The 22,233-nt window shown below is 37.0% G+C and overlaps 1 protein-coding gene across 1 annotated transcript in view; it reads right to left on the bottom strand.

Moving 5' to 3' along the window:
* nos1apa (nitric oxide synthase 1 (neuronal) adaptor protein a) overlaps nt 1-17,331 on the bottom strand; it is a 119,098-nt gene extending 101,767 nt beyond the window's left edge. Inside the window, exons 1-2 of the mRNA XM_016232512.1 lie at nt 16,722-17,331; nt 16,415-16,486 (exon numbers count right to left, since the gene is read on the bottom strand). Of these exons, the coding sequence (XP_016087998.1) occupies nt 16,415-16,486; nt 16,722-16,826 (177 nt within the window). The 5' untranslated portion in view covers nt 16,827-17,331. The remainder of the gene's footprint in view (nt 1-16,414; nt 16,487-16,721) is intronic.
* Nucleotides 17,332-22,233: the final 4,902 nt, after the last annotated feature.

Below are 22,233 nucleotides of genomic sequence, written 5' to 3'. Positions count from 1 at the left end.
CATTTGGTTGCAGATCCTACGGAGGCTCAGCATGAGTTGGAAATCAACTGATATAGTGGCCCAAGTTCAAAAACAGGCTTCTCTTTTCAACTATTTTTCAAATACACCGTTACAGTATTTCAGGCAAAGAAAGAGAATGATAACCAAACCAGTGGCTGGGTATTGTTGCATTTAAGGTGCAGAAAAAGTACAAATCTCATAATGCTTTAATTGGGTAAATTATATGTTACATAGTCGTGAGAGACAAAATGATGTTTTAGATTGTAGTTCGATGTGTATGAAGTTTGTAATAAAATAGCTAACGGCTAAATTCATAATAAACTAAAGTTAAAAACAGACAGAGGCAGAAGTTGAGATCACAGCAAAAAAGATTTCTGATCTTGGCTTTTTTTTTGCCAAGACCCCTGCAAGTTTGGCTTTGTTACGCTTATTTGTTAGCCAAAAAGCAAACATTCCCCTCAAAGTCTCTCCAAACGTTATTTATGCCACCATGAGAGGAAAAAAAAGACCTTCTTTCTACAAGCTGCAAAAGGTTTGTATCTTCCCAGAGTAGGAATAATTTTCACCAAAAATTATTTCCAGTTTATTAACCTTAATTGCGTAGCTTTGAAATCTAGTTAGAGACCTTCAAGCCCTGAAACAAGTAAAATAGTCTCATATACAACATCAGTGTCATTTTTAAAATGGTGTCAAGATGTGGTTCACTGATTTGATTATTAGTTAGTCAAGCATGAAGTAAGTGTACATAATTATAAGTAAATAAGAGTCTTTGGTGCAGAAAATGTACGCTGGAGAATATGGAGGCATTAATCATAGCGATGGTTGAAAGCCATATAGGTTACATTGTCATTCTCCCCAATTAACATATGATCAAATCTTAAACACCAAGCCCATATCATTATAATAATTGTGGCCTCAGCAAGAGAAGTTATTGTGGCTTAGAGACTTTCATTGGTGCATATAATCAATTAGCATTGGAGGGACACCAGAAGGAGCATGTAGGGCTGCATCTGCCATGGTCATAAAAGAGCCTATGCGGCTTGTGCTCGTTCAGTTACACTGCTTGCAAAAATTGCCTCCTCTGCTCGCTTACAATATGTGAAAATATTAAGGGCAGTGCTGAATCACAAAAAAACTCGGCAATGACAGGAATGAGATAGGGCCTTTATTTCAGATTACTGAAGGAATTGCTTAAATTGTTACTGAAAGAACATTTACTTATCCTCAATTCACTGCATCAACATATTACTTTTTCTTTTTTAAACACAAATGGAGATGTAAGGCAGAATAACCATGCTGCTCTTTTCCAATAAAAGGTGTTATAGTCTATGTCTTCTGAAGATATCTTTTTGTTAGGAATATAAGTCATATATAAGTTTTATATAGTACACTATAAACTACTTGTATATAGGGCTGGGCGATATGGCCACAATACCATGGTGCAGTGAGTGTTACTACAGTAAATCCATGGTAAATGATGGCGATGTGTAGATTGAAAAGCCTTCTGACTGTCTCGTTGCACACAGTGTTTCTCATGTTTGGCTTTAAACTAGTTTAAATCACAGAGTAATTTGTGTTCATCGCTGAATTCAAGCGCTTCACACTGGATCACACAGCGCTGCTTAGTGCTCACGTGGCCGAGTAAACCGCATCTGCTCTAGTGAGCTCGCGTCCGAGTGGCACGCTTCAAATGAGTCGCGCCGTTTCGTTCTGCTTTTGCCGCATAAACATTATATCGAACATTTATCGAACTCTTCATTGTAAAAATTGAAAATTATATCGCGATAACGATCATATCGTTGGGGGGTGGGGGGGGGACTTTTCTGGAACCTTATACAAAATGATCCATTTAAGTGTGGGGTCAAGTTTTTTTTTTTTTTTAAAGAAATTAATACTTTTCTTAAGCAAGAATGCATTAAATTGATCAAAAAAATGTGAGTAAACATTGTTTACACTGATACAAAAAAAATCTATTTTTTAAATAAATAAATAAAATGTAATTCTATTGAACATTCTAATCAAAAGAAATAAAATGTTTCTTGAGTGGCAAATCACCATATCAGAATGATTTCTTAAAGACCATCTGACACTGAAGACTGGAATAATGGCTACTAAAATTCAGCTTTGCCATGGCCGGAATAAATTACATTTTAAAATGTTAAACTGTAATAATATTCAGCCTTGGTGAATATATATAAAAACACTGAACGTTAGTCTATAAAATGTGTAGTGATACTAGGGCTGGGCGATATGTCAAAAATATCTTCTCGATAATCACCTTTAAAAATATCGCGATATCCGATAATATCGTCTAAAGCCCCACGCCCTGCCCCTGCCGAGACAACATTGCCGACACGTACCATAAACACACACCATGTTCAGTTTGGTTTTAATTATTGCCACAGAGTTTGGTTTTATTTTTCTTAGTTTGTGCTTAAACTAACAGAAAACATTAGCTTTGCTGTTATTTTGGTGTTGCTAATAATTTCCACTCTGTTCTTATCAAATTTGTGTTTGAAATGAATTTCGTTTTGTGAGGAGAACTGTTGAGGAAAAATAATAGAACCCAATTTTAAGTTCATCATGGTGAAGTTGGACATTCAGTTGGATAAATGCATGTTGATGTTATATAATAATGTCTTGAATTAAAATATGCCTATTTTCCGATGTTTCTCTTTCTTTTTGGCATTATCGCCTGTGTAGACATTTCATGATGATAAATTTAATTTTTTTGTTTTTTATAACAATTGCAGCGTTGTTTTTAAACTTGTAGTCAAACTATAGCGTATTTGATATTTATCATGTATGACTAAAATCATGCAGGGATTAAAAATGAATTCTGAGCAAAAAGTTGTTTTTTTTCCTCTCTCTTTCTGGTAGCCTACTAGTTCGGAGGTCTCTTTCGGCCAGTTTTTAACTAAATAAAAATAACTGCTTTATTTAATTAGAAGCAGTGTAATTTAAATTTCATTTTTATAATTTTTATTTTATTAATCAAAACACAATATAATATTCAGTGTTGGGCTGCAGAATCTCCGAACACGTACATGTTGAGGGTCGAGCTGAGAAGCCTACTATGTCTTCATCCGTTTGCAACAAAACTTTATAGTTTTGTTGCAAATTAATTAAGAATTTATAGTGCTATATCTCAGCTTAATTAAACAATTATATTCTATACACGGTTTACAAAATCTGTAAAAATATTGCACTGAAATATGTGCTGAAGGAATTTGCGTATTTTAATTATACCCGTCATGTTTGTGGTTTTTCATCATTATACAGCCTGTTTAAATAAATATTCAGAAATGCATGCAGTGCTATTTTTGGTCTTTTTTTCTGTTTAACTTTTATTAAACTGCAGCTCAAAATAGAATAGGCCTATACCCTAAATAAGGATAAATTATATTGGAACACATCTCCAAAATAATCGCACACAGATGCACGTTGCCATTACAGAGTCAGCGCCGAACAATAGGCAAATAAAATATAAACTGAGGTTACAGAAGTGATTCAGTCAAGATCAGTGAGGGATTTTCTTTTCTTTTGTTCTTTGATTAACATTATAATAACTGGCGGCAGTGGCTGCTGTCAATGCAAGGATCCAATACACCCTTGTTTTCTTTGTCAACTCTTTACGTTTACTTAAGATATAACCGATTGTATTTATGGGATATTTTGATATAATTCTGTATTTGTCCATTCGAATGTGTAAGAATGCGAGAAAGAGAGCTAAGTCCAGTGTTCGCGTATATAAGAGGCGGCTTTTGTGCATGTGTGTGCAGCACAAAAAGCAGCGCGCGAGTGCAGAAGTGAGTTCTATTTCATCTTCTTGCAGTTGAATCTTTTGAAATCACAATAAATGCGCATACAGAAATCGAGACGCAGAATCAAAATTAAATTTTATAACAAGTAATTTGGTTCCTGACCTTCTGCATCTGATCTGATTTCCAAAATTGGAATAGCTTTTCGATTCCCAACCCTCCTACTAAATTATTTCATTCTTGCATGCAAGAAAACCTGTATGGTGACTATGGGGCTATGTAAAATATTTTTTGCAACTTACTAGGTTTTTCATTTGTAATTTTTTCCCGATAATCGTCTGTTACCTGATAGCTGACAACGACATTGCGATACTTACTAGACATCGTCGATATACGATAATATCGTCATATCGCCCAGCCCTAAGTGATACTACTATCTACTTTCATCATACTGAAAAGAGCAGCTGAAACACTTTACCTAAGATCTTATGTTTCAAGTGAAAATATGTTGGAATTGCATGAAGGTAATTTAATGATTTTTTTATTTAAAGCTATGCAAATGACACCAATTACTGGCTAACCAGTGGCCCTCAGAGTGTCACAAAACTGAGGAGCTTCCCATCATTAAAATGTATAGGTCGCGTTATTTCCTGAACTGGCAGAGGTGCCTGTGAATTCCCTGCCTACTGAGCCGCCTAAATGCAGACACATGCCCTGAGGGGTCAACAAGGCTGTCTACCTTTCCAGATGACGTGCAATAAGTTCTGGCAGGGCAGTAATCCCTCATTTCAACCAATTACTCTGAGAGGGCAAATTGTTTCAACTTCAGTGAGCACCAAGTTATAGTACATTACTGGAGAAAAATACACAGCCTTTAGACATTTCTGGAATGTAAGTTATAGACACATATAAGAGGAATAAGAGGTTATATAAGAAGTGATATACCTCAATGATTGCATATGGTAACGATCGACATTATAATCTTATGTATACCAACCAAACCATTTCCTCATGCCTGGTATTTGACATGGGTGTGGTGCTTGGAACCGTAAATGCTACAAACGTTGCTATTGTTGTTGTATCCACACAAGCAAAGCATTGACCAACCATGGATCCCCTTCCTTCCTTCCTGACAGGCCTGATTTTTTGGCTGAAGCACTGATAACCATCCCAGGCCACTGTTGTACGTACATGTACACCCCATCCCTCATCTCAGTGCGGTGTGTCTCATTGTTCTTTAACTTCCTTTCTCCCGTCAAGCTTTCCTACCATGGCTCATATACCCCAGGCCTCTACGAGAGCTATATGAGCATATGGTTTGGGGGCTGGGCTGTGTGAATGGAGGGTGGTTACAGTTTCATGCCACCAGTATGTGATAAATCACAGAGCATCTGCCAATGTCATTACCTGCTTAAACACAAAGGCTGTTCATGCTACTGTTCTGGCTTCAATGGACATCAAAGTGTATTACTTAAGGCTAATTAAATTGTTATAATAATGTGACACTTTTAAAGGGACAGTTCTTACATTTACAGTGCCTTGCGAAAGTATTCATACTCCATTCATTTTTTCAATTATTTTTATGTTGCTGTCTTATGTTAAACTGCTTTAAATTACTTTTTTTCCACATCAATCTACACTCCATACACCATACTGACAAAGCAAAAATGGAATTGTCACAACTTCGTAAAATGTATTTAAAAAAATTAAATTAAATTAAATAAGAACACTGCATAACTAAATATTTTGCTGAAGCACCTTTACAGTCTCAAGTCTTTTTGTTTAATGCGACAAGCTTTGATCATCATCATTTGACAATTATCTGCCATTCTTCTGCTCACCTCTTCACCTCTCAAGCTCTGTCAGGTTGGATGGGAGCAAATGCACATTTTCAAGTTTCTCCAGAATTATTTGATTGGGTTCAAGCTCATGCTCTGGCTGGGCCACTCAAGGGCATTCACAGAGTTGTCTATAAGCCACTCTTGCTGTGTGCTTACGTTCATTGTCCTGTTGGAAGTTGAACCTTCTGCCCAGTCAGAGGTTCTGAATGCTCTGGACTGGGTTTTCATTAAGGCTAACTCAATATTTTGGTGCATTGAGCTTATCTTCTACTCTGACGAGTCCCTCTGTCCCTGCCACTGAAAAACAGCCCCACAGCATGAGGCTGCTACCAGCACACTTTACTTTTGAGGTGGTACTCTTCAGGTGATGAGCAATGCCTGGTTTCCTTCAAAAATGATGCTTGGAATTTAGGTTCATCAGACCAGAGACTCTTGTTTCTCAGAGTCTGAGAGTCCTTTAAGTGTTCTTATGCAAAATCCAAGTGTGTTTTCATGTGTCTTCACTGAGGAGAATATTGAGTCTGGCCACTCCGACATAAAGCCCAGATCGGTGGAGTGTTACAGTGATATTTGTCCTTCTCTAGATTTCTCCCATCTGCATATATGATCATTGAGCTCAACTAGAGTGACCATCATGTTCTTGGTCACCACTCTAACCAAGACCCTTCTCCATCAATTGCACAGTTTGGCCAGGAGGCCAGCTCTAGGAAGAGTCCTAGTTGTTTCAAACTTCTTCCATTAAGGGTAACAGAGACTACATGCCCTTCAATTAAGCATTTTTTTTCTGAACTCTTGCAGATGTGTGGCTTGACACAAACCTGTTTCTGAGCTCTACAGGCAGTTATTTTGACCTCAGGGCTTGGTTTTTGCTCTGATATGCATTATCAGCTGTTAGACCTTTTATTAAGATATGTGTGCCTTTCCAAATCATACCCATTCAATTGAATTTGCCACAGGTTAACTTCACTTGAAGTGTAAAAACATCTACAAGCAATATGAATGCTCCTGATCTAAATTTAAACTGTCCCAGATAAGGGTATGAATACTTATGCAATGGCAGTGTTTCCCCTGCCATTATATTAGGGGGGGCGGGCCGCCCCCCCAACGGCACCCCCCGCCCCCTTGAAGGTCAAGTTAATTTTATTTAATTATATTTTCTCTATAGCACCAGATCACAACAGAAGTAATTTAAAGTTACCTTTCCTATAGAACAGGTATATACCTTGTTATTTTATTAAGAAAACTAAATAGCCTTATGTTATTTATCTTATTTATACGACGGCATTTCATTTCGGTCTCTACGTTATGGTCACGCTCTCTGTATCACGCACAGCGGAGTTCCGCCCGATGTGCGCGCACACACACACACAAGTGAGCCCACTCCCACTAGTATTTGTAAATATTAAGCTGCAAAACGATTCATATTTAAATATGAATTCTGCGTGTCTTTGTGTTAATGAACGGCGCAGACGTGCGGTTTTGTGTAGTACTCGTACTGAAACGCTCTTGTCGGTGAACTACAGCTCTGTGTAGTAAATTCTGCTCCATCTGAAAGCATGTGTTGATGATTTACTGCTGATTACAGAACCGGCTTTACTAACAAAATACTAACAATTCGATTAATTGTGCAGCCCTACAACAAGCGATTCATCATAAAGAGGCAAGTAAACAAGTGCTCGAAATACAAAGTTTTAGACATTGTTCAGAATTAGTACAAGCTAGACAGGGGGGGAATTGAGAAAAAAGAAAGCAAAGTTTACCCAAAAAGGTCAATTTTCTCATCTTCAAGATATTTTGAGAAATGCAATGGCTATACATTAAAAGGTTTGTTACTAACATGCCTAAAAATATATATTTTTTAGTTTTGCAGAAGTCATGCAGGTTTCGAACAACATGGCAGTGAGTAAAAATTTAAATTTAAATTTTGGGGTGAACTCTTCAATGTAATGAGGGCTCAGACAACTACTAAAACGGAATTAAGAATAAAAAAAAAAAAGTGTCAAACAAATTAATATATAACAAATATCTCAACATACGTATGACAAGTTACCATATCTGAAAAGTGGATTTAAGTACTAATAAGTAGGGCTGGGTTTTGACACAAATTTCACAATTCGATTCGATTCTGATTCACAAGCTTGCGATTTGATTCGATTTCTGATTCGATTCAATTCGATATAGAATATATTTTGGCTATATAGCAGCATTATCAGGTAGAGTGCATGCCAAATTTTCTCAAGGGAAAAATATACATGAGTCAGTTGGCACTACATTACTACAATATTGAAGGTAAATTTAACTGATTTGTACAAACGCTTAAATTACACTCAATTAAGGTATAACATTTATGGTGGCTGTTTAAACATAAATTAAACATTGAAGAACAGTAAAAAATTATAACGAATATGTTATATGGTGCATATATTTAGCAAAATGCTCCTATATAGAGTTCATTTTTCTAGATGACTAAAGTTTTTTGTCACCGAATATGTTTTTTCTGTGGTAAATGTAACGCTATGTGACATTGTTTACAAGCTATATTGGCGTCTTTGCGCAGATGAAACACAGATTGAGCGATTACATGAGACAGGATATGGATTTGTGTGAGTATACTCTTTCTTTTAACATAACTTTGGATGTCCATTCATGTTTATTTCGTGCTGAAACTGGTATTAAAGTGGAGGAGATGATCAGTTTGGAAGTGCTTCACACTGCCTCTTCTCTTGAACTGAGGCGCCATAGTGATCTGTCACTCCACATTAAACAGCGCCAAAATGGTATTTGTTTAAATACCGTAAAATGGATATAATTTGAAATCTGAGACTGTTTTATATCAAAAGTAACAAAGCTTATTGTGATTTATTGGATGGGAGGTGCGCTACAATGTTTCCTTCATTAACTCAAAAGAGGCTAGACTAATTAATTCTTGGCATTTAAGAATTTATATTGTTTTATGCGTGTTATTTTTATTCTTGATGACTTTACTATTTTTGTAAAGTCTGGAAAACAAAATGAGTAGGTGCATCAGAACATTCAACTGTTTTCGGCTTGATCATAAGAGATTATAATTTAGTATAACGGATGTTGGCTGGCCCTTACAAGGTGAAATTAGGCAAAAAGCTCATTTATCCAACTGGCTTGAATGTAGCAAACCCACTCCACTCCATAACTCTACTCTAGCATAAACTGCCAATCCCAGCACTGCATAACTCCGCAATTGCCCTGTTAACAATAATATGCATCGTTATTCAGATGATGAACAACCATCAAATCAATTGCCTCAGTTTAACCATTACACATTACACAAAAGCTACAATCCACATATAAAACCAGCACATGAATAAAAAATATCAGGCTGCCAAGAAAGATAGTGAGAAATGCAATAAATGGAGGGGAAAGTCTGACATGTAGGTACTTATTGGGCTGAAAGATATTAGAGCAAACCACCCCCTTGAAAAGAAGGCTTGCAGTCTGCAGACCAACAGAAGAGACAACGATTTTTGATGCTGATGAGGCCATGATAGTGTCTGTAAATCAATAGTGGAGATGGAAGCTTGTTAGGAGAATAATCAAAGGTATGTGGAACACAGTAATGACTCAAGGTGTGAATGTGAAGGAAGGGCTCAAAGAATTGGAAAAACAAAAATATCAGGCTAATTATTAAAACAGTTAGAGTTCTAGCAATGCAGACAATTAATGCTTCAATATTTTAAAAGCAAGTGCAACTAATTTGTATCTCCAGAGACAGAAGGACTCTGACATGACAGGCCTGGAAAGACTTCAGACAGAAGACAATGTGCACTGGTATGATTGCGTTCACATATTCACAGTCTGCTCATTACTGCGGCAAAATAAAGAAGGCTTTCCCCTGATTTAAATGACAGATTGTCAGCACTTCATTCAGAATAATGTGTAATGATACTAGGGCTGCACAATAAATCGCATGCGATATTTAACACGCATCTTGTCAGTAAAGCCATTCTGTAATCAGCGGTAAATCTCCATCACGTGCGGGCTTTCACATGGAGCAGCATTAACTACACAGAGCCGTTGTTCACCGACAAGCTGCGCAAAACATGCGCAAAATATGATCGTGGTTTTGCGCAGCTTGTCAGTGAACAACGGCTCTGTGTAGTTAATGCTGCTCCATGTGAAAGCCCGCAGGTGATGGAGATTTACCGCTGATTAAAGAACCAGCTTTACTGACAAGATGCGCGTTAAATAAATCGCATGCGATTTATCGTGCAGCTTTAAATGATACCAATGAACACTTGGCAAAAATCCACATATATATTTGGTAAAATTTCTGATTATGTTTCATTAATTTACATCCATCAAGTCAAGGCAGTTAATTTGGCTTTTAAAAATATGCATATTAATGCAGTATTCCTGTAGCCAACACTATGTCGGTTTTGCCTACGAAGGTGGCCAAAATTGGCCCGTAAAACCAGAGGCTTTGGAAACGGCTATTTTTTAGCTTTCTATTTTTGAGCAGCAGCACCAATAGGCTGAGAAAATTCACATCATTGTGAGGATTGGTTTGTAACCACTGGCCCACTGACCGTTAACTGGCATGAACGCTTTATGCCACAATTGTCCATTTGGTCAATAATTCACATGGCAAAACTGCTTGGCAGAATAATTTTGGACGTGAACACGAGATATCTTTTCCACTTTGAAATTCTAGAGCATGCAGCCAACCTAATTCAACAACAGCAAATATGACTCCAATAGCATTCATAGTTAATTATGCAATGATTAATACTGTTCTATGCAGTAGAATACAAATTTTCCATGACATTAATGATTGGTTTCAACACCAACTTATAGATATGGTGTAATCCTTGCTTAAATTAATATACAAAATAGTGCAGGCCAGTGCTTCTCAACAGGATTTTGAGCTTTTAAGTTAACAGGTGGCCTTTGAGTCAAAAAGGTTTAGAATAACTGGTATAGGCCATAGAGAAATACATTTTAAAAAGCAGGCTATTATATAAGGGCATTAAAATGAAACAGTTGCCAGATTTTAAATTAACAATGCTTTAAAAATGTTAGACCATTCATAAATCAAATAGGCCAAAAAAATATTAATTTTAAACAGAAATCTCACAATTATAGTAAAATGACAGCTGACACTGAATCACTCCAGGGTATGAAATGGGTTAAACACAACACTAGAAAGAGAGCTATAAAGGGAGAAAGAAGCAAGTTGTATCACAGCACTAAAGACATTCATAGTGACTGAACCACTCCAGAGAGTTGTCTTAATGTGGGGCATATTTTATGATGAAGAATGATTTTTCACACAAAATGTAAAAACTCAGGTTGAATAAAAAAAAATATATATTATTAAACTAAATAGATCCATAGATGTGGAGTTTATTAATGGAATACAGCGGGCGCTGCACCGTGGCCATTAAACATGAATAAACCACATCAAGTGAAGCTTTTTTATTTATCAAGTGATTTCTTAGCATCAAGGACATTATTAATCAAGCTGACCTCGGCTAAAAAAAATAAATTAAAAAAAACATCAATATGCAACAGGACCTGGTTGCTGGATTTATCTCAGAGATGCTTAATGACTTTTTTTTTTACCCTCACAGAAAGAAGAAGAAAAAAAAATCACAAGGAATGAGATATACCTCTGGGTCACTGGAGACGTTAATTAAAAAGGAGGATCAAATTAGGCCAGAATATTCATTTGTTACAATAAAAGGTCTCAGAAAAAGGGGTGTATTTAAAAAAACAAAACATGTTTTTAAGATGACTTTTGGCTGTGCGGTTGACGGGGGTGAAAGCGATCCGTCTAACAGATTGCAAGGCAAAGACACTCCAAGGAGAAAGGAAGAGAGTTATGAGTCAATTTACTGTTCTCCGTTTCTATGGTTAAGAAGGGGACGGGCTTGAGTATCCTATGGCTTTGTTGCTCTGATGCTAGTCAATGTTACACAGAGGATGTTCAGTTCTTGTGGGGATAGAGAGCTTTTCTAAATCCAAAGAGGCCCTTTGGAGACAAAATGAGGCACGTCAACAGAATGGACCCTGGCCAACAGCCTCTCTCATGGCTGGATCCTGTACGGTACAGTCAAAATGTCGTCCAGTTTAAGTCAGATGGATAAAAAAGTGAATTTAAAAAAAAAGGTGAAGTGGCAGCAAGGAAAATGGGCAAACATAGCTATTGTAACAAAGTCATTTTGAAAGTTGCCATAAATTAAAAATTCACCCTATTTTCTAAATGCATCTTATAGATCTTATTGTGAATGATTTATCCATGCATTTTTCCCCATTATTAATTGACCTTGTCATGTTTAATCGAAATATCATAACTATATAACCATAACCATATCTACTTCGGGCGCTACTTTGGTTTTATTGAGAATTTTAATTCAAACAACAAAGTTATACATTAACCAGCAGCCACAGTTAGAATAAACTCCAAACTTTCCCTCCAAAAGGTGTTTGATGGAGGGGAACAGAAAGGGAGAATCAATAATGGACACTGGAACACTCTTTGTGACCTTTCTGCTTCAACAGAGATAAATGAAGGAGAAAAGAAAAACATCTATTCAGTGACAACTTCAGTTACTGGCCCCGTCCCAAATGTTACCCTTAGCCCTCTTCCTAACCCTGTAGAGTAGAAATTAGAGATGCACAGATTGCAATTTTCTTGGCCGAATCCGATTTTTTATTAGTGTGATCTGTCGATAGCGATTTTCGCCGATTCCAATTTTCTAAGAACTATAAATGATAGCATATACAAACAAAAATCTACTTTTCTTCAACGCAAAGTTTTATTTTCATAAAAAAACACAAGTGTTATTTTACATTTGATTACTTTAATTTCTGTAGTCTTCATTGTAAAAATTAAATACAGATTAATGCTTACCATTAAAGTTATAAAACGTATTCAGTCAAGAGCAGAAAACTATTTTCTTTGTCTTTTGTTCTTTGATAAACATGACAGACAGCAGCAGGAATATTGGACTGTGGTCCCTTTAAGAGTTTATCCACGGACCCAATATACTGTTACACAACATGCGTTCTCTTTCTCAACTATTTAACGTTCCAAAACTGACTGTGTTTAACTGTATACTTGCCAAGACGGGCATTTTGACATCATTTTTTATGTATTTGAACGTTTTAGCGCAGTTAGCCACTCATTTTGGTATTTGTAGCTCACAAGCAGTTTGACTGAGCGTGGATTGGTGTAATCCTTGCTTAAATTAATATACAAAATAGTACAGGCCAGTGCTTCTCAACAGGATTTTGAGCATTTAAGTTAATAAAATATTATTTAAATCATCAAAAACTAAACTAAATTCAAAACCCCCCCCCCCCCAATAAAATATAATATTGTTCAAATTACTGGAAATTTTTATTAATAAAAAAAGAAAAGGAAAACAAGCAACTTTGTCATAATTACAGCTGAAATACAAGAAACAGCTTAGCCTTTATTATAAAGTTTTATTCAAATATTGTGTTGGAGTCAAAAAGGTTTAGAATAACTGGTATAGGCCATAGAGAAATTAATTTTAAAAAGCGGGCTATTATATAAGGGCATTAAAATGAAACGGTTGCCAGATTTTAAATTAACAATGCTTTAAAAATGTTAGACCATTCATAAATCAAATAGGCCAAAAAATATTAATTTTAAACAGAAATCTCACAATTATAGTAAAATAACAGCTGACACTGAATCACTCCAGGGTATGAAATGGGTTAAACACAACACTAGAAAGAGAGCTATAAAGGGAGAAAGAAGCAAGTTGTATCACAGCACTAAAGACATTCATAGTGACTGAACCACTCCAGAGAGTTGTCTTAATGTGGGGCATATTTTATGCTGAAGAACGATTTTTCACACAAAATGTAAAAACTCAGGTTGAATTTAAAAAAAAAAATTACTATTAAACTAAAAAGATCCATAGATGTGGAGTTTATTGATGGATTACAGCGGGCGCTGCACCGTGGCCATTAAACGTGAATAAACCACATCAAGTGCCGCTGTAACAAAACGGATTGGCTCGAAATCGGAAAGAAGTGAGATTGACCGGGCGATCACAAATCCGGGCCGATCATGAGGAAAATCGGCCGATTCCGAACCCTGGCCAGTCGATCAGTGCATCTCTAGTAGAAATCCGTTGTGAAACCAGTAACAGTACACTTTTAAAAATACCATTTCTTTATTGGCCTTTAAGAACCTTTAACATCCATGGAACCTTTCGATTGCACAAAAGGTTCTTTATAGGTTCTTCAGATTAAAACGTTCCTCACACTAAAAAAAGGGGTTCTTGTAAGAACTATTCACTGAAAGGTTCTTTGGGGAAGCCAGAATGGTTCTTCTATTGTATGTAACCTTTATTTTAAAGATAATATGGCTTTGGTAAGAGTGCACAACTGGGAGAATGAGGCACTACGGTCACATTCAGACTTAGGGAATGTCTTTAAAATTATGCTGCCATATGAATATAAGGCCATTCATTTTGCAGACAGGGTTCAGCTGGGACTGGTATCCACCAGATATAACAGCAGTGAATCACAGCAAGGCAAGATCACCTAATTTTCGCTTGAATCAATGAAGAAAAAGCCTTAAAAATAAAAAAGCTATTCATAACTATAAATTAGAAGTCAACATTTCCACTTCCACAATGCTGGAGGAAGGATCTCAGCCCAAAAGAACTCATTCATAACATCACTTAATCAGTCAGTTAATTAAGGTGCCGTTTTAAAGTGCAGGTCATCAATTTTTGCAAAGAGTGAGGCTTGACCATCTTAAAGCTAACAATATATAATGCAATAAATTTGAGGCACAGCAATAAGAGCAAAGTGCGCTGGGCTACGAGTCTGAAAGCTTTTACGGGAGGATTGCAAGACCGTAAATATTCCCCTTTCCAAATATGACAGCAACATCTACTCAATGCTAATCATCTCCACAAAGATAATATCACGATCAGGTTCTTTCTTACGAGGTGTCTGCTAGGTATCTCGTAAATCAATGAAGCTAGAGTAAACATTCAAGTAGGCCTATAATTTAGTCCTCAATGAAGGCACTTGTCACACACTGGTGTAAAACAAACTGCAACTGCTGCGTAAGTGAATCTCCATCTTTGATGCTACAAAGGCTTAAAGTCAAGGAAGGCTTGGGGCCCAAGTTGATTTTGAAGCCATTTATTGTGATGCTCAAGAATAAAAAGACAGCAAATCGAAAAAGCTTCATGTGGAAATAAAGTGAAGCTAAGAAACTGGCAGTCTAATAACAAACCACTATAAAACTAAACTGTTGTTCAGGACATAAGGGAAGCTGTTATAAGGGATATACACATATGTTTACACTTATATCTCTATTATTAGATGATTAAAATAACAAACATTCTTTGCACCAAATAAAACATGACAACAGGCTATAAACATTTCGAACTCCAGCTTATTATACTTGGTAAATGGAATCTGGGTGTGGTGAAAATTGCCAGTGATTGTAGGCTTCAAGCTTTTAATTCCCCAATGGACTTTAAATCACCCCTTCCTGCACAAATAGAGAGAGTGAGTGTGTGTGTGTGTGTGTGTTTAACGTAACTATTGACCAAAATGTCTGAGGCACCTGATATCACCTCGATATTTTCACTTCTACTTTATTCGACTTAAGTTAAACCTAATATATTCACAAATCACTGGATCTCTTCATCCCATGATCCTTTATCAGGGTGATAGCAATTAAGATCAAAGGCAGATTAAACTGAATTTTTTTCTGACAGCCATTGAAAGGTTCTCCTTTCATTTACAGATATCACATCATATGATCCTACAAAGTGAAATACCTGAGAACAGAAAGCACTGACACCAAAATTATATTTAACACTATACTTAAACATTTAGCTATTTATGCACTACACTCTTTGCATGAAGCTTTCACATTGACATTACCAGTCTAAAGTTGCAAACCGCATTCTAGAGATGTTACATGACTCCTCGGACTGATGGAAGTGTCCTATGTTGGAATATATTATCATACGCCATGATGCACATTTTGTAAAAGAAGTACACAATAGCAACAAACAGTGAACAATAAACAATAGACCGTAACAATACAGAGAAACTGCTTGCCAAATAAATTACAGTGAATGGGACTTGAAACCAAACAAGTATGTCAACATTATTGCATAAAACTGTCCCTCAAAATGCAACTGTTCAACATTCCTCATATTCTAAATAGGAAAATATGTATATATGGGTTTTAAGTAATATTTAAGCAATTATTAACAGTAAACACTAGCGTTCTACATTAAATGAACTTTAAATGAACTAATCCATCTACCAACAGGTAAATGTCTTTAAACACAAAACATGATAGCAATGTAGGACATCTTTATCAAGGGTGTCTAGCCACACAAGAAGCCTGTGCTTTCTTATCAGTATGACTGGTGGGCGCCAAAACTGACCTTTAAGTGCTTTACACAGAAGACCCCCACTTCAAAGAGCTCTTCTCTGTTTACACATGAAAATCCCACAAACACTGCGGTTGCCAAAGGCGACATAACTTACAGAACCGGTGTATGTGTATCAAAGCAACTTTGACAGGGCTATCAATATCCAACCCTTTCATTTTGTAAGCAATTTGCTCATTGATCTGTCCTGCTTTTGTATTTTGATTGTTGCTCGAGGCACGAAGAGACCACCCGTGTGGAATAGTCGCGTCGTGGCGCTTTATTAGAATACCAACGAATACAGGACTAAATACTGCTATTTGTAAACTTTGTAAGCTAACTCGACTTTAGGAAGCAGTAAAAGTAAACTGGTTCCATAAAAACTCACCCTTATCCGCCTCATGGCCGCAACAATCTCCACACGGCTGTTGGGTCGAGCCACATCCAGACTACCGATATACTGGAAATCAAAGCCAACGAGATGAAATGTATTAGATCGCCTGTTGACAAGTTGGGCTTTGTGTGGTATCAGAATTGACGCGCTCAATTAAATTGACAATACGGTATATGTAAACAAGTGGCAACAACAGTGGCAAAACAACTTTAAATGTTTCCTGGGACTGGAAACAGGATTCGCAGCAGCATAAACAAAACACGAGGCTGAAAAACACATCTTGATGTCAAAAGAAACCTACCTTTGCTTCGAAATTAATCCCATGTTGGAATGCTTCCTCATTATGTAAAGGAATCCGCAAATCGTGTCCATCATCGACTAAATTGTACTTTGTTTTGGCAGGCATGGTGACTCTTTTAGTCCTTCTCCTCAGTTAAAAACACAAACAGCTCGAGGAGAGTTAGAACTCGGTCTAACTCTTGCGATCCATGCCCTTTTTTTTTTAGCCCGTGGTAACTCTTATTTCTCATGCGTGCTCGATTTTGACAGAGCAACTTTAGTAGAAATAACTATCTTCAATCCGACGTCGCTAAAGTGGCTCCCAAGGTGTACGTTTGAGCAAATATGAATGGTCTGCTCACTTGTTCCCATTCAAGCGGGCAGCCCTAAGCTTTAGGTGGTGCAGTAGTGCCAAAATCCTGCTTCCTGGGCTTGCCCGTTTCCAACAACTTCACGCCAGCGCCATAACCGAGCCCACACATCCTTTTCGAAAGGATTGTTGCGAGGGCAGAGCACCATTGGTTGAAAGGGGGAATTCCACCTGCTTTCATTGGAACACGGCTTCATCACAGGTTTGGAGGAGGAGAAAATGTCCTCGCTTCACATTCAACACCCAACAATGGTGTTCAAGGAGAGCGGAGAATGGCACCTAGTGGCAGACTTCGGTACACCGTGGATGAAGTCGAGGCGAGTTGGGTATGGAAGCAGATTAGACTCAATAATAATTCAAGCAAAAGACACGACGCACACATGCGTATCCCAATTCAAATGCACTAAAAAAATATATATTCACAAAAACCAATTCACGTGCACAAAATAAGATTATTCATAAAATACGTTTCACAAATGCAAAACACAATTCACAGATGTACAACTGTGTACAAAAATGTTGAATGTTTAAAATTCATGAGTTCATCGTGGACTGTGAACGTGTGAATCGCCATGGATTTGTGTGTGTATTTTTGAGACTGTCCTGGCAGCGAACTCCTCCCTCGCGGCACACTCGTACTCTTATAGCCAATCAGATTGTCAGTCGACCAATCATAACCCACTGTGGGCGTGCCTACCTGGATGTTACGTCATCAGCGCGAGACCACAGCTCGAGTTACGATTCAATAGAGGTTTGTGCAGTTGATCGTTTCATTTCAGGTAACTAGCCTTGTAAAGGTGTATTGTAGTGATGGGCAAATGAAGCCTCATGAAGCACTGAGGCTCTCCTCTGACTGTTTCGGGAAAAGATTCAAAGCTTAGAGAGTGTAAAAAACAGCGCCAGCTGGTGGTTAATAAGAAATATAGCAGCCAAAAGCCTGTGAAAGATGCTCCGTCGGACCAAAGCAGCGACCACAAATTCCATCAACTCATGTTAGGAGCACAAATAAAAGCCTAATAGTGTGTGTGTGTGTGTGTGTGTGTGTTGAATTTGTCTCTCTGATAAAATAATTTACCCATTAAACTGTGGCATTAACAATCAATATGATCTAATGCAATAGAAGAATAATGCACACACATATATGAATTGCATATGGCAAATATTTTTTTTTTCTGAAATAAATGTTATTCTTTGTATTACTTGTATGACTGGGTATTTAATTGAATAAGTCTGAATGAAAACTTACGTAAAAGTAAGATCTGAGGGTTTGAACATCCGACACGCGCACGTGATTGGACAGAAAGTGAGGCTCCGTTTTTCGTTGATCACGTGATTCTCTGAAAACAATACGCGCTCCGGCACAGAGCTTCGTGAGAAATTGCTCTGCGTACTGGGTACGCGCTTTGAAGCTTCGGTGTCATATGTAACTTCACTAGTGTATTGTTTTATCTTTGCATGCTTACTTAAAACTTGGAAGTAAAATCGGTCGTTTAGACACACTCGTTAACGTGACCAGTGTAAGCTAGCGGCGCAATATTTTTTTCGTGCACGTGACTTGGGTTTCATGCATGTGAATTAGGATACGCATGTGTGCATTATGTCTTCTGAATGAATTATTGAGTCTAATCTGCTTCCATAAATTGGCAACTCATTTTATTTCTATCACATGCTGGTTCCCTAAGGAAATTAGAAAACGTAAGCTACTTAAGTTCTAAGCAATATCAAGGGCCAGCTGCATAAACATAGCCACTATGTTAACTAGTAGGCCAACTAGTAGGCTATAGTTAACCAAGATGTAATCAGTTATACACAACAAAATCCTGAATGTTAAATTAACAATGCTCAGAGCATATATGGTCCCACTCTACAAGAGTGTTAAAAGCACTGAAGCAGTGTTGAAATTAACAAGATAATTAAGTGATTTATTAAATGATGATGGATGTTGTTGGTTTTGTTAATTTAATAGGCTACTCAGGGTTTTACTGTGTACTTATCTCATTCAAATTGGGCCAATCTACATTTTTGTAACTGACTTAAAAAAGTTATGACTAGTTTTTGAAGAAAACGTTGAAAATGTTGGGAATAGCACCTGTAGGCTATTGTTGACATAAGACATAACACACCTGCATCAGCATGGGGATGTGGCATATACCTTCCAGCCTTCTAAATGACATTGTCAACTACATTAGCACAGGTCTTAGAGACAGCACAGAGAGCAGCAGAGTTTGTAAGGAATTCTCTTGGCTTTCCTCAGTCTTCTACTTTCTTATACTCTTAGGCTACATTTGTTATTAATTGTCTACCACATTATGTAGCATAAGGGCCACATTTTAAACATGAAGAAATATTCCTATTCCCCTAGTGTTCCTCTTTTTTCTGCATTGCGTACAATGCAATATCACATGTCACATGTCTCTCTTTCCCTGCAGTCAGAACCAATTCAATCTTGATGTACCTATTACAAAATGTAAAAATGTGTTAAATTTCCCTTCACTCCAATTTCTCAGTTCACACCAACTCATTTGACCTTGTTGTACTCTTTTTTATAGATATACCTTGACATTCTGATTGGTATTTGTGGTGAACAATGTATAGCTGTGTTCAACAGATAAAATTATTCAGTGTTAACTGTACGCAAATGAAAGTGTGTGAGTGGCTGGAAACCTGATCAAACTATAGTTACTCTCTAAACATGCCTGTTCCTCTTTAAAGGAACACTCCACTATTTTTGAAAATAGGCTCATTTTCCAACTCCCCTAGAGTTAAACAGTTGAGTTTTACCATTTTCGAATCCTTTCAGCTGATCTCCGTGAGAAAATCTTTTCATTTTCCGTCGGTCTTAGTACACGATGTAACTACAGAAGAGTCAAGGTTTAAATAGGAAAAATATAGAAACTCTTTGGTCATTTTTGAGCGAAATGCTAACGGTCTAATCAGATTCAATGATCTATGCTAAGCTACAGCTAAAAGTGCTACCATCAGGCCCGGAGATCGGCTGAATGGATTCGAAAACGGTAAAACTCAACTGTTTAACTCTAGGGGAGTTGGAAAATGAGCCCATTTTCAAAAAGAGTGGAGTGTTCCTTTAACCAATCAGGGGTGCACTTGCTAAAAGCAACTACGTTTGCAATTTCTGTCATTAGCAAGAGAGTTCAGCGGAACTTGCGACCATATTGGCTAAAGTGCTTTTGGGAAATCAGGCCACACAGGCAAATGTACTTTTCTTTTCTTACCACAAGGGTGTGACAGCATGTTAGCTGGAAATAGTAGGCTATAATGTAGATATACCTGTAAGTGCAGTCTATTTTTTCTGCTTTTATCCATGATATCATGTAATCTCTACCTGTTACACACGAACATCTTTGACGTAAACACAACATTTTCACGTTTTCCCTCCTCATCACATTCTTTTGTATACATTTTTACCGAAAAAAAAAAACCTAAAATGAGCTATCTATCTATCTATCTATCTATCTATCTATCTATCTATCTATCTATCTATCTATCAGATATATCAGAGCAAATTGATTTTTAAATATGTTAGAAATTTATTAGAATACAATGTATACCTACCACTGACTAAAAAAATAAATGAATAAAAGTCCAGTGTCATTCAGCCCCTTTAGGCACTCACAGGTGGATTGGTAGCAGAAGTTGCCCTTCAAATGGTAACAATGCATTATGTGCCCCATTGGTCCTGTCAGCTCTGAAAACTGCACAACTGCAAACAGATGGGCAGACATGGCAAAAGAAGCTGTAAATAATGTTAATGTTCCAACTCGGGTCCAGAATCCATCAATTTTATGAAGTCCAATCCAGTAACCTTGAAGAGGTTGCTATTGAAATGTCTCCTCTTTGTTCTGAATGGCCCACACTGTAGTTCTGCTTTTATCTGTCTTTAGTTTTAATGGACTGCATTCACAGATTGTTCATGGTAAAATAGAATGCATGCAGTTACTAATTGCGTTTACATTTTTATGTGCTTAAATGAGCAGAAAATCTATTTTAATTGGATTAACACAATATAGAATGACACTTAACAGACTGAATACATCAGAACAACACATCAGTATTGCTGATCAGTGGACTTATTTATTATTATTGATGCACTGATATGAAGATGGTGGTCTTTGATTAATATGCTTTTATTATGTTCTTTAATAATACTAATTCTTTCTTAGTATGATGGATCTTCTATGGGAATTATTGTGATAGTTGTTTAACTCTACTTCTCGACTTGCTTTCCTGAAAAATCAGCCAATTTAAGCATTGCAGTTCTAGTTTTGGGATACACCCCTCTCTAAGGCTGAATGAGGAAACCTCTAAGGACAATTTTGAAGTACTTCAGGCCAAATAATAATTTTTTGCTATTTAGATAAGATACACTTTCTGCCAGGGATATTTCCCACATTTATTATCACTGCTAAATGCATATTATGCACGTCAACATAATCCACAGTATGCTTCTAATGCTGCAGTTTTTTCATATTCAGCAATAAAAAATGTAACCTTTCAACTATCTCAAACTCTGAACATGACTATGAAGTAGGAGGAATCTTTCTATTTTTAAAATGTTTGATTGCTTAGGGCAGAGGGAAAAAGTTGGAATAATGGTTGCTGTTACAAAAGTAACCACTGGGGAGATGTGTAGGCAGAAACGACTGACTCATACATTTCCTGATGGTATGGTATGTTTGTTTAATAAAAGAGACTGATAATTTTAGTTGTGAGGAGCCCTATGAAGCGACTTTCTGACATTACGCCTTTTTTTAAGTAGCTTGCAAATATTTACTAAAGTAAGATTGGAATAGAATAGAATATATTTCTCCCTCTTTCACCTTCTACTGGTGATTTTGAAGATGTACAACTCACTAAAGGGCTGATTTGATGTGGGTTGGTCTAATTAGAGAACACAGATGTTGCAGGTTACTACAAGGGTTACAAAAATACAATAAAATAAAAAACAGTTTGTGGCTTTTCAGAAGAGAACAGAGTTTTTGTGTGCAATGTTGGTGGAAGGAGTGTGACTTTTGGGAGAGTGGTTTATGTAAGGGAGAAAAGGTGGGAAGGTGTATACAATGATGGGAGAGATAAAGGCAAAAAGGCAGGCCAAACGAAGTGATATATTTAGCTCCATTTAAGCTGCTGTCTGTGTTGGAGGCAC

The sequence above is a fragment of the Sinocyclocheilus grahami genome, unplaced genomic scaffold (genome assembly GCF_001515645.1).
Source record: "Sinocyclocheilus grahami isolate Dianchi unplaced genomic scaffold, SAMN03320097.WGS_v1.1 scaffold412.1, whole genome shotgun sequence".
NCBI classification, from domain to species: domain Eukaryota; kingdom Metazoa; phylum Chordata; class Actinopteri; order Cypriniformes; family Cyprinidae; genus Sinocyclocheilus; species Sinocyclocheilus grahami.
This window is presented reverse-complemented; position numbering and strand designations above follow the sequence as displayed.